General features: G+C 37.1%; 1 protein-coding gene across 8 annotated transcripts in view; it reads right to left on the bottom strand.

Annotated features, from left to right (window-relative positions):
- Positions 1–13,640, bottom strand: part of PPP3CC (protein phosphatase 3 catalytic subunit gamma) — an 85,439-nt gene that overhangs the window by 3,756 nt on the left and 68,043 nt on the right. For 3 of the 8 annotated variants that reach the window (XM_040242847.1, XM_040242859.1, XM_040242840.1), the window contains 2 exons: positions 8,256–8,337; positions 7,535–7,632 (listed from right to left, as the gene is read on the bottom strand). In XM_040242847.1, coding sequence (XP_040098781.1) covers positions 7,535–7,632; positions 8,256–8,337 — 180 coding nt within the window. Of the gene's footprint in view, positions 1–850; positions 881–7,534; positions 7,633–8,255; positions 8,338–9,228; positions 9,256–13,640 lie in introns of all 8 variants that reach the window. The other 5 variants (XM_040242812.1, XM_040242806.1, XM_040242830.1 and 2 more) reach the window with 3 other exon arrangements.

Genomic DNA, 13,640 nt, shown 5'->3' with positions numbered 1-13,640 from the left:
TTTGAAAGAGTCTCTTATGGGCCAGAAACGTGCTCAGAGAGAGGAAAGAAGGCAACACTAGAATAAGAGAACAAGTTAAGCAGACTAGTTACTCTAACACAAACATCACACTGACCACACAAAAAAGTAACAAAAGAGCTAATCCATTTGTTTAGGATAGCTTTTTTTTTTTTTAATCTTGCAAAACCAGGAGCTGAACATAAGTTAAAAGCCATCTAAAAAAATAGTTTCTAGGCATTTTCTTTCTGTCTGAACTTCTGTATCACCAAGGAAAGGCATTCCCAGTGTGAACCACCTTCTGTAACAGAACAATTAAATTTATAACACAAGTTTATCAATTGTGATGATTTTCAGCCTCTGATTCATAGATAATTTGTTACTTAAAATTTGTATACTTTAGCTTGTCTGACTGAGGGCAACCTCAGAAACAAATCAGACTGCATTCCTATCTGCTCTTGCCTCCACTTTTGATATGTTTCAGAATCGTTAGATAAAGAGGTTGATGGTTTGAATTTCCAATAATTAAATGGATACCTCATAGCTATGGAAGGGCTATCAGAATGCACCATCTGAACAACCCATGACTGGTTGCTTAAACTTCAGCCATTGCATTAAAACTGAGAGAGCCCAGAAAGGACTTTGGCTGTGGAGAGGGTCATTTGAGTTAATATTACACAAATGAAGGACACAAAGGAAATACTTTGTGAGCATAGCTAGAGTTATCTTTTCCTTGTCTCAGTGTTAACAGTTCTGGTGATGCAACAATAAAAGATGTCTAACATTGACACAGCTTTTTCAAGAACTAATAGACAGACACATGAGCACATCTATCATAGGAACATGGCCATACCTTCCCGGGCCTCTACCGCTGCTACTGTGGCTGTAAGAGGCAGGAGCAGTGGCATGCAAAAATGAAGACAGAAAAAGAGTGAGTAAACCAACAGCACTGCTGCCAGCAGAGACATCCCGGGGCCCGACCTGCGCGCTTATTCCCATCGGTAATAAAAGTGAACTAGTCAGAGAAGCGAGAGGATTATTGCGAAAAACTAAACTAGAGGTGGGGTTGGGGGAACATGAGGTGGGGAGAGTTACTAAGATTTTTCACACTGCAAGTGGCATGAGAACCTTTTAGCTAATGGCATCCACGGCTAAGACAGTCAAGCTGACTCGGAGAAATGAAATGCGGCTTTCCTCATTTTAAATAGCCAGCTGCTAATTTATGCCTTGACATTCATGTATCAAAATAATGACAGGTCCAGTCAAATCACCTGATATTACAACCATTCTTTAGTTTGTGATAGCTCAGATGGCACTAAATGAGCTGCTGCTGTATCCTCTTAAAAAAAGTTATTCAAAACTATGAATGATTTCAAGCAACTTGTATAGGGTCTAGCTATCCTTTGAGATTACTTAATATAAAAGAGTGGTTTTTGCCACAGTAGCTATCCGCCAATTAAAATAAATAAATAAAATATATATTTTTAAAAGAGCAGGTTTTGAATAACAGACTGGCATTTGGAAGGAAAGAAAAAATGGAATATAAGTGAGAGGTTATTTCTTTTCCAAGGGGTGAATTACTAAGCTGGGAAAGGCATAAAGCTATTCAATTTCAAATGTAAATTCATGTACCATCTGGAATTAGAGAAACAGCAGAGGCTGACATGTCTAACTTACATGGCTTCCATTCTCCATGGGAGAGAGCAGGCCAGTTACTAAGAAGGCCCTCTTCTTCAGTGATGGAAAAGGAAGCTATTTAAAAATTAGTACTAACAGGTAAACTTTCCTGCACCTGCTTTTTAAGACAGTAAAAGCACTACTACAGTAAGTCCCCGACATATAAACCTTCAAGTTGAAGAAGGTTCAAGTTCTTCAAGTTGAAGAACATGTGTTCTCCTGTTCAGTCACGTAAGTTAAAGTGAAACTGCAGCTTGTCTTCCATTGATTGATGATGATCCATCTTCACGGATCTACCATCTCTCACCTCCTCCAGGCAGTAACTCTTGCCTGTTCACTCTATGCCAGCCCCTATATGCCATCTATTTACTGTACTTTTCAAGGTACTGTACTGTGAGATGAAAAATATTTCCTTTGTTTTTGTGTTTGTTTTTTATGTATTATGTGAAATTAGTTGGGTACCTAGGCTACCTTTGTTGGACTTACAAACAAACTGGACATATGAACACACTCTTGGAATGAAACTTAGACTTACGTAGGGGACTTACTGTATATGAAAATGTTACAGGTTGAAGCAAGAAAGGTCTTATTAGGAAAATCCTGTCAGCTTCCTCAAAACTAATTTTTTAAAAGAAGGCAGGGAAGAATAATGAACAGTAACAGTTTGCTGTTCCCGAAGCTTTTTATAATCAATCATACATAGAGGAAAAACTGGAAGAACTGAAAAATTAACTTCTGAATGCAATGTGAAAAATGGCAACTTGGAATCAACTTATCAAGTGAGTGTTTACATTTGTCAACCATATGTTGGCAAGTGTTAAAGCAATGTCACATCCTCCCAAATCACCTCACAGAGAACAAACCCTCAGAAGGAAAGGACAGTGCCTTCAGACAGCATACTATAACAGCAACTGTTAGGAAGTGAGAGAACAAAGCTTTACCTGAAATTGTATACAGAGTGTTGGTTTAATTAGATTTTAAAATCTATGTTTGCGGTAAAATGTGTACTAATATCGCATTATTTTGGGTCCTCCTAGAATTGCTTTTTGCATTGGGTATTAAGATATTAGCTTGCATGAGGGATATTCTTTATAAGTAAGAGTCATACAAAACTGAAGAACTGTTTTTTCCCCCCTGTACTGAAATACTTTTTTTTATTGAATGAGATTTCTTTACTGAAATATAATTCATATACCAAAAAATTCACTTGTTTAAAGTGTACAGTTCAATGATTTTAATATATTTAGAGTTGTGCAACCATTACCACAATCTACGGTTAGAACATGTTCATCACTCTCCCCCCGAAAAAAACCCGATCTCCTGCCCTCATTCCTTCACCTAACCTTACACTTATCTACTTTCTGTCTCCACAGATTTGGCTGCTCTAGACATTCTGCATAAGTGGAATCATATACTATGTGGTGTTAGTGATTGGCTTTTTTCACATAGCAAATGGTTTTCAAGGTGTATTCATGCTGAGGATTGCATATCATTCCTTTTTATGACTGAATAGTATAGTTCATTGTATGGATATACCACATTTTGTTTGTTTATTCATTAGGTGATAGACATTTGTGTTGTTTCCGCTTATTGGCTATTACAAAGCATGCTGCTATGAACATTTGTGTACCAGTTTTTGTGGGGCTATATCTTCGTTTCTCTGGGTATGTAACTAGGAACAGAACTTCTGGGTCACATGATTAACTGTATGTTCAATCATCAAAGAAATTGCCTGCTTGGTCAGCTGTATCCCTTCTTTGGAAAAATGTCTATTCAGTTTTTTACCCATTTTTAATTGGGTAATTTGTCTTACTGCTATTCAGTTACAAGAGTTCTTTACAGTTTCTAGATACTAGTCTCCTATCAGATATATGCTTTGTAAAGATGGGGTTGGCTAAAAAGTTCCTTTGGGTTTCTCTGCAAGATGTTATGAAAACACCCGGAGGAACTTTTTGGTGAACTCGGTGTTTTCACCCATGCTGTGGGTTGTCTTTTCACCTTCTTGATGGTTCTGTTTGTAGCACAAAACTTTAAAACTTTCAGTAGAGTGCCGTTTATAACTGACCTGTTTTTGTTTTTCTTTTTTTAATCTTATGGTCTTTCCTCTTTATTTTGGCTACTTGGAAGCCTAGAATTAAATGTGTGATTACTGGATTTCACTGGTTTGTTTTCCTTTGTGCTCCAATTTCTCAGCATATTTATTTCCCTTCACCGTGTTGGATGTACACTGTAACTTACTCAAATCCCCCTTGGAATAAGGTGGAGTATAAATGAATGTAGGCTATAAGGTCATATGGGATGGGACCCTGTTCACTGAAAGCTGTCCAAGTAAAGTTCTATGAACAATAAGGTCTTTTCAGCTAATGCTCGTTTGTCACTGAACCTGTGGAACTGAGACTCTGATGGAAAAATGACAAAATTAACTCAGTTCTTGCAAATCAATGATAGAATAAGCAGCTCTAAAAAGTTTGCTGCAACTTTAGTTATATTCTGACACATTCCTGAGCTTTCTATCAATTTCAAGTATCAATGCTGCTGCTAAGTCGCTTCAGTCATGTCTTACTCTATGGGACCCCATACATGGCAGCCCACCAGACTCCTCTGTCCCTGGGATTCTCCAAGCAAGAATACTGGAGTGGATTGTATCAATAACAATTTTATATTGATTAAAACATTCATATTCAAGTCAGGAATGAAGAGAAACTGCATATATTTAAGACTGAGAACAAAAGGTAGACAAAGGGTTATAAACAACAAATCTCCAAACAACACATCTATAAAATCCTGTTACTTATCCCAGATTTGCCAATTTACTTTTTCAAATCAAGATCTAGAAAAATTTGGTTCAGATTAAAAAAACTTTGTGGATCAGCAAATTTTCGAAACGTTTCAAGCAAGGATGTACAGGATGTTCCTTTTTTTCTTTACCCGTGTTACTTCCTATTAACTCTAAAATGCCTTGTCAGAGTTGCTCTCAGAATATCTCACGTGACTAACAATGAAATAATGACGGAAAAGTATTTTGCTTACAAGAAACTGTGCATTTGAGAGGAAAAATTGAATTGGAAACAATATTCTTCCTATGAAACTACAGAAGCTAAGAAAATTAATTATATACTTCTAAGGAGGAAATATTCATTCTTCCTCATAAATAAACTAGTATTTCAGTATTTGATTTGAAAGAGAAAAGAGGAAACCAATCCTATAAAAAGTATGGGGAAATGAGGCTGTTCCTAAGAATCAATAGCCTTGGAATATTCACAAAACACAAAGAATTCCTGTAAGAGGTATTTCTATAGAAGAGGAAAAAAGAAAAACTGAAGTAGAAAAAAAAGGGCAAAAAAGCAGTGAACTCTAAGTTGTTAATGCTTCAACTCCAGTTTTCAAGGCTAGAATTAGTCATTCAGTGATCTGATCTCTTCCCCCTGCTTAACCAGATCTGTTTATACTGACAAACATCAACCTTTTCACTCCTGGGTTCTATCAAGCCCTCTCCTTAGGAAGTCAGCGCCCATATGATTTTCAGAACTGACATTATGGTCGAAGAGGAAACCATATCTTGCAGGATATGGTTTGCAGGCAAAAAGGCAAACTCCTTCTCTGACTGAGGAACTTTAACTGCCACTCCCCATCCAATTAAGATATAAAATGCACACAAGTGAGGCACATGCTATGCACAGATATGAAGTGCACTGCTTAATACATCTTTATATCTATGCGTGCCCTTGTGTAAGTAACTACCACCCCAATAGTGATAGAGAACATGACTCCTACTCCAAAAGTCCCCTGTGCCCTGTCTGGGTCCACATTCTCCCACCAGAGGAGCCATTTTGACTTCTTTTACTATTTATGAGTCTGCCAGTTGTTGTTGTTTTTAAAGCAGAAAAATAATTTATTCCAGAAGAGAGCAGAAGTAAATTCATCTTGAAAATATACTTAGGCCTAATTCTGGTGGGACAGATCTTCCAAGTATGTTCTTCTATGGCAGCCCCACTGTCCTGTAACAGTTCTTAAACCCTTCGCTGACACTCATGCAGTGAGTAGGCAGAAGCAGCCTTCAGATCCACAGGTTTCACAGAGACAGTTATGTAGTTTTCTTAGAAAAACAGTACTTTTTATTTTTTCATTTTATTATGTTTTAATAGTATTTTTTCCTAGAACAGCACTTCCTTTTTTTTTTTCTTTCATTATTTAGTATTTTTAGGCTCTCCCCCAACTCCCCCCCAGAAACAGCACTTTCTGTCTCAGTTCAGTTCAGTCACTCAGTTGTGTCTGACTCTTTGCGACCCCATGGACTGGAGCACTCTAGGCTTCCCCGTCCATCACCAGCTCCTGGAGCTCGCTCAGACTCATGTCCATTGAGTCGGTGATACCATCCAACCATCTCATCCTCTGTCATCCCCTTCTCCTCCCGCCCTCAATCTTTCCCAGCATCAGTGTCTTTCTATCTCAGCAGAGTACACAAACATTTTATGGAGTTTGTACAGTTTACGTTAAGTAGGTATACAATTAATCAAAAGGTGAAAAAAGGTGACAGGGAAAATAGTACTGCATTGTAGAGTAAGACATTCCAATGTGCTGTGAATACTTAAGGCAGTAAATGGCCAAGGTCAGGGTATTGAGGTGATTTTATATCTCTTCGTGACTAGAGACAACAGCTAAGTGACCAGGTCACCAACAAGGGGATGGTAACTCCCTGGTTGGGACCCTCAGGGATGAACCAGGGCTTCAGGAAGCTGACGAAGCCCCAGGAACACGTTCCTCACGATGCAGGCATCATGAGGCTGTGTCCACCATGGTTGTGGCCAGAGCTGCCAGCCCCTGCCCCACACCCTCACTTTGGTCCCACCCAGAAGTGTTCATCTGCCTGCTCCTGAACATCATACAAATCAAACAGTCTGTGCCCTTTTGTATCTAGAGTTTTTAGTTAAACATGGTATCTATGATATTCAACCATATATTCATAGTGTTATTTTTTGTACATATTCATGATGTTACCTTTATTGCTGAGTAATACTCCATTGTATAAATATTAAGTGGAATTTTTTTGCATGTATTCATAATGTTTTTGCATAGATTCATAATGTTATTTTTTTTGCCTGGTTATAGGGTAGACAAATGTTTTCATTTACTGCCCAACAATTTTCTGAAGTGGTTGAACCAATTTACAAATGCACTGGCAATATATCTTGTTCTGTACAAACTTACCAACACTTGATATTGTCACACTTTTAAATTTTAGCCATTCTAGAGGATGTGTAGTAGTATCTCACCATGGTTTTATATCCATTTCCCAGAAGAGTAACTATTTTAAGCATCAAATCTTCATATGCTTTTTGGCCATTTTGATACTTTTGTGAAGTACTATTAAAATTTTTTGACCATTAAAAAAATTAGCTGTATTTTTCTTATGGAGTTGTAGTTCTTTACAGACTCTGAATGTAAGTTCTTTGTCAGACATATGTACTACAAAAATCTCCCAGTTTACAGTCTGTCTTTTCCCTTTATTAGTCATGAATTTCTGTGAATAGACATTCTTAATTTTAATGAAACTCATTTATTAATTTTTTTCTTTTAATTTTAGTGCTTTTTGTGTCATATTTAAATTCTCATCTTCCTCAATGCTTACTTTGCATATCTTTTTCTGAGAAGTTTATTTATCTTTTACATTTAAATTATAATTCATTTTGATTTAGTTTTTACATATGGTGAGAAAGATCAATCCATTTTCTCCCCTCCAGAGATGGATATTCAATGGCTTCAGTGCCATTAATTGAAAGGAGCCTTAATTTCCAATTTGACACTGACTGCTGGGTAACAGGAGCACACATTCCATGGAAGAAGCATTGCTCATACTCACCTGTCTCAATAGTCTGCTTCCCTCCTGAAAGGACACCCAAAGGGAGCGTCCCTGTAGGAGTCAGGCCCTTGAGAGTTAGCACGCTCTCACTCTCTTCCCTGCAAAAGAAGATCAAAGCCCCGGGTTAATGCCAGGCAGGGTGTCTACCACTCAGCATCTACAAACATACTTGAAAGAAGACAAGAAAAGATGCACAAAGATGGAGAATAGGTACTCCTTCTACCTCTTCCCTGACCCCCCAAAAGTGATGTTTTCTGTATATATTCCAACTTTAAGCAATTAGCCAGGCCCTGCTTTTCAATTAGAGCCACTTAATAGTCAGGTGCTGATCTAATGTTTTCCATATATTACCCTATTTAATCCTCCAAATAACCTTAAAAGGCAGATCCTGCTATTATCTTTCACAGGCCAAGAAAATGAGGTACAAGATCACATGGCTGAGAAGATATAGGGCCAGGATGTGAACAGAGGCCACTGAGCTCCAGAATCCACATTAGATCACTAACATTCACTGCACTATATCTAAGCTCACACCAAATAAATATTTGCCAGAATTATTTCTAGTCACTTTAACATGTAGGGCTGATTCAATCTGCATTCAACCCAAAGACCCACAGTTTTGATACCACACTCCAATTCTAAAACTACTGATCTGAAATCAACTTCTAAATCACTCTCAAAACATTTTTATTGCACACCATATGACAAGGCTTTTCCTTACCGGAGAATTGAAAAGACCCGTGCCATCTTCCCAATAGCTCTGATTTTATTCTTGATGATCTCCTTGCGAACTGTAGTGCCTCCTTAGAGAATACAAACAATATGTGAGTTAAAAGAATACGTTAACAGGTTTAAAAAAATGCAGGATGAAGTGCCTTTCTAAGTTAAAGAAATGGTTTTAAACAAAGAAATAAAGGCCAAAGTTTGTCTAAACAAACAAAAAACCCAGGAAGTTTTAAGGAGCAGGAGAAAAAAATAAAGATGAAGTAAAAAAAAAATGGAGGGGCCACAAAAAGGACAGAGTGAGCAGATTTATGAAGGAAGGAACTTACTGGTGCTTCTGAAAGGTAGAACACAGTGAAGAAGGAAATACGTATAAACAAAGACAGTTGCTACTACAGCAAAAATCTCTCTTGAGAATGCTGTGCGCCACCTTAAGATGCAGGGCTTGGTCGGCCAAATGGCAAGGGATGACTTAAGCAGTTGTCTTCTACATGGAAACACAGCACACAGCTGGCTCTCCTGAACTGAGCAGGAGCTGCTTTCATTCTATCATCCTCACTTACACACTGGTGAGTTATTTCCAACCACAGACAGCTGTGCAGTAAAAATGAGGATGACAGGTAAGGTATTTTATAAAACATCAAAAAAGTTAACAGAAGACTTTGTGGCCGTTTCTCATACCAGATTTAGGAAACAGCTCACACACCAGAAGTCAATGTCCAGGCATGCATCAGGTGGCCGCATTCAAAAGTCAGAAACTAAGAAACGTGGCCTCTCCTTCCTCACCCACCCAGCTCTGAAAATCCTGCAGGATCACACAGCAGGGGCCAGAGAAAAGGTAAATATTAAAACAGAAAGGGAGGATGAAGGGCCTGTCTGAAATTACTCAACTATAACTAAAAAGTCTAATTAATAGACTGTGATGAGACAGACAGCGAGTATTAAGCTCGTAGCACATTCTGTTCAGATACCTTTCTGAAAGCTTGAAATGTAGTGATCTTCAGGGAGAAGAGACACCAAGAAACAAGGAGATGGAAATAGAAATATGGGAAGAGAAATTTAAGTTTGCATGGAAGAGAGAGAGAAAAAAAATCAAAGTGAAATGCAATGAGAGAAGCAGGCTATTATCTTTATCAGCTCAGAAGAGACATCTTGGTATCATGATAGAATATTAAATTACAGACTTCTTGCATGAAGTCTTCAGAGTTTTAAATGAATTCACATCTCTTATTTTCCAACATATTCTATCCCCACAGATCATGAAGATAAAATCAGACAAGGAAAAAAGATATTATTTGCATAACAAATAAGGCTGAAAACAATGAACAAAGGACAGAATGAACAGCAGGTACATCTCTAAATGGAGGATCATGTTTTTGTATGATGGACACAATTATCTTCTCATCTCCTTCTGGAGATATTATAGTTTTTCCATGTTTAAATTTTATATCTTTAGAATCTCAAGTTCATCCATTTAGGCTATTTTTTGCTGTTGTCTCAGAGACTCTACACAGAAGTCCCATAATCCTTGGTGTTTGCTCATCATTAAGAATGACGGACTGGAAAGCTTTCTGAACTGGTTGGTGGTTGACTGCTGTCTTGGAGCTTTCTGTGCAGAGAGTGATCGGGTGGGGCTTTTTTTAGGGAATTTTCTGTATCAGTACTGAGAGTGCATGCACATGTGCCTGTGTGTTAGCTGTTCAGTTGTGTCCAACTCTTGGTGACCCAATGGACTGTAGCCCGCCAGGTGTCTCTGTCCATGGAATATCCCAGGCAAGAATACTGGAGTGGGTATAGCCATTTCCCTCTCCAGGGGAATCTTTCTGACCCAGAGATTGAATCTGGCTCTTCTGCATTGCAGGCAGATTCCGAGGAAGCCCACTGAGAATGCATGGGATCACTTAATTTACCCATTTTTGGCAAAGTTATCGGTGCCCTCAACTGTATCCCTGTCCAGAAATTCTTTGATTTACACTTTTTTGGATATTAGCCTCTGGTCTTGGGAGAAAAGACAGCTAGGACTTTAACTGCCTTTCAAATATCTTTTACCTGCTCTACTTATTTTAGCTAGGGGCCCACCTCCTTCTCAATAGTCCCCAGTTCTAGCAACTGGTGTAGTCTAGCAATTCCTCTGCTTTTTGAGGATTCTGTGCTGAACTCAGCATTCTCCATTACTAAGCCAGGCTTCAGCTTTCTTGAATCAACCAAGTTAGTAATACTAATTCATTTGTTTCCTGGCTTCCAAAATTCCTACAAAAATCTCTACATTTTTGTAGGCTTATAACTTTGGTAAAAAACAAACAAACAAACAAACAAAAAAAACTCTATCATGAAGTATGATAAACACACCGAAAAGTACACAAAACAAACACAGACTCAATGCTTTTTATTAAAACACAAATGGCCAAATAACCAGCCAGGACAATAAATAGAGCCTTGTCAGCACCACAGATTCTCCCTACTTGAGCCCTCCTAATAATTTAAGAGTCTCCCTCTTCCCAAAGAAAACTGTTCTCTTGACTTCTATTGGAATCACTTTCTTGCTCTTCTTTATAGTTTTACCATTTAAGCATGTATTCACAAGCACTAGTTTTAATTTTCTTTTTAATGTTTGGTAGTTGGGACAATCAAATAATGAATTTTTGTGTCTGGCTTCTCTTGTTCAACGTTATGTTTTTAAGATTCATCCATGTTTCCTCTGTTCCTACAGTTGACTGTCATTGTTGTATTCAATTCCACTATAAGAATATGTCATAGTCTATTTATCCTTTTCACTGTCAGTGGTCATTTGGGTTGATTCCAATTTTTGGCTAATTCAGCTGCTATGAATATTCTGGTGTATTTCTCTTAACTGCACATATTTCTGCTAAGTACACTCTTAAGACTGCTCAGATATAAGGTATGTATATGTTGAACTTTGGATAATGGTTTGGCATTATCTACTAAAGTGGATGTACCAAATATACTTTAGTATATGAGCATTCCTGTTGCTATACATTCTGGTCAACATTTGGTGTTATTCATGTTTAACTTTAGCCATTTTGGTAGGTATGCAGAATCACCCATTATGGTTTTAATCTGCACTTTCAAAATGACTAATGTGGCTGAATAACTTTTCCTATTTTTATTGGCCATTTGGATATCCTCTTTTACGAAGTGCTCATTCAAGTCTCACCTCATTGATCTGTAGTTTTTTATATATTCTGCAAGTGAACTGTTTGTTAGTTGTATAGCAAATACCCTCCGCCATTCTGTAGCTTGTCTTTTTTTTTTTTAAACATTTATTTATCTGGCTGCTCCAAAGGTCTTATTTGTGCTTTCTATCTTCATTGAAGTATGTGGGATCCTTAGTTGTGGCATGTGAACTCCTTAGTTGCAGCTTGTGGGATCAAGTTCCCTGACCAGGGACTGAAGCTGGGCCCCCAGGCATTGGGAATGCAGAGTCCTAGAGCCACTGGACCACCAGGGAAGTCCCTGTAGCTGTCTTTACACACTTAGTCTTCTGATAAACACAAATTCTAATTTTTAATGCAGTCCAGTAATTTCCTATATTGTTAGTGTTTTTTGTGTATTGTTTAAGAAATTTTCCTCTATTTCAAGGTCATGAATGCACTCTATGTAATACATATGAGAAGCTTTATTGTTCTGCCTATCATATTTGAATGTGTTAGTCCATCTGGAATTTATTATTGGGTTTAGAATACAATAGGGGTTAGTTAGGTTTAATTTTTTTCTCAAATAGATATCCTCAACCATACCAATACCGTTTTCCTATTACTCTGCAGACACACCTCTAGTGTAAATCAAGTGTCCATATACATGTGGATCTGTTTCTGGATTCTCTGTTTTGTTTCACTGCTCCTCTGTCCTTGAGCTAATAATTCCAGTTACTTTCTTCTTTGATCTTAGATATTTCCGTATGAATTTCAGAAACTACCCTTAGAAGTTCCATATAAATTTTAGGGTCAAATTGTTAATATCTGACTTTGTACTGAATCTGAAGATCAATCTGGGAATAACATATCTTTATAACACTGAGTCTTCCAATAATCTATGGACATGGTATTTCTTTCTATTTATTTAGATATCCTTTAATTTCTCTAATAATGGTTTAGTTTGTTGCTTAGAGGTATTACACATCATTTGTTAGGTTTATCACTAGGAATGATATTGTCAATGGCATCTTTCTAAAAATTTCATTTTGTTTATTGCTGGCAAATAGAAATACAGTGATTTTTGCTTTCTGACTTTGTACCCAGCAGCTCTGCTACATCTGTTTATTGATTCTAATAAATAATCTATAAACTTTTAAATTGCCTCTTTATATAATCACATAAATAACAATCTATAAATCTATAAATAACAATCTATAAATAAACGATCATTTTGTTTCTTCCTCCTCAATCTTTATACCTTGTATTTCTTTCTATTTCCTTACTGTACTGGCTACGACTTCTAATAAGATATTATAAAGAGGTTTTGATAGCTGGCATCCTTGTCTATTCCCAATCACTAAGGAAAGCTTTCAATATTTCACATATGATATTTGCTATAGGTTTTCACAGAAACATTTGTCAGATTAAAGAACTCCTTTCTAAACCTAGTTTAAGAGATCTATTGTAAATGAAGGATGAATCTTATCCAATGCCATTTCTACACCTGGTGAGGTAACGATTTTTCTCCATTTTTTTCCCTTAATGCAGTGAATTATATTCATTGATTGATTGAGTTAAAAAAAAAAAATTTGGCCATGCCTGCAGCATTCAGGATCTTAGTTTTCCAACCAGGGATCAAACTTGTGCCTCCCGCATTGGGAGCATGGAGTCTTAACCACTCAACTGCCAGAGAAGTCCCTGTTGATTGATTTTTTAATATATGTATTTTTTACTTTTCAGTAGTTTTAGATGTATAGAAATGTTAAGATAGCATAGATAATTTCCATATATCCTCTCCTTGTTTCCACTATTATTAGTATCTTACATTAGTATACCCTGAATGAAGTTTGAATGCTAAATCTTCAAACATGTTGAGTAAGTTACATTTTTCTAGAAATCTATTTCATCTAAGTTTTAAATTTTACTAGTATAAACGTATTCTTGTTATTTTCTTAATGTCTATAGGATTGGTAATGAATATTGTCTTCTTTTTCAGTTCTGTCATCGCTATTTTTGTCTTTTTTACCAGGGATTTATCAATTTGATTGAAATGGGTACATTCTGATTTTACCGCTCCTCTCTCCTATATTTTATTTATTTAGTTAGTTTTTGAGGGGTGCACTGCATAGCTTGTCGGACCTTACTCTCCCGACCAGGGATTGAACCCAGGCCCTCAGCAGTGAAAGCACAGAGTTCTAACCACTGGACCATCAGGGAATTCCCTATGC

Source organism: Oryx dammah, unplaced genomic scaffold (assembly GCF_014754425.2).
Source record: "Oryx dammah isolate SB20612 unplaced genomic scaffold, SCBI_Odam_1.1 HiC_scaffold_1, whole genome shotgun sequence".
Classification (NCBI taxonomy): domain Eukaryota; kingdom Metazoa; phylum Chordata; class Mammalia; order Artiodactyla; family Bovidae; genus Oryx; species Oryx dammah.
This window is presented reverse-complemented; position numbering and strand designations above follow the sequence as displayed.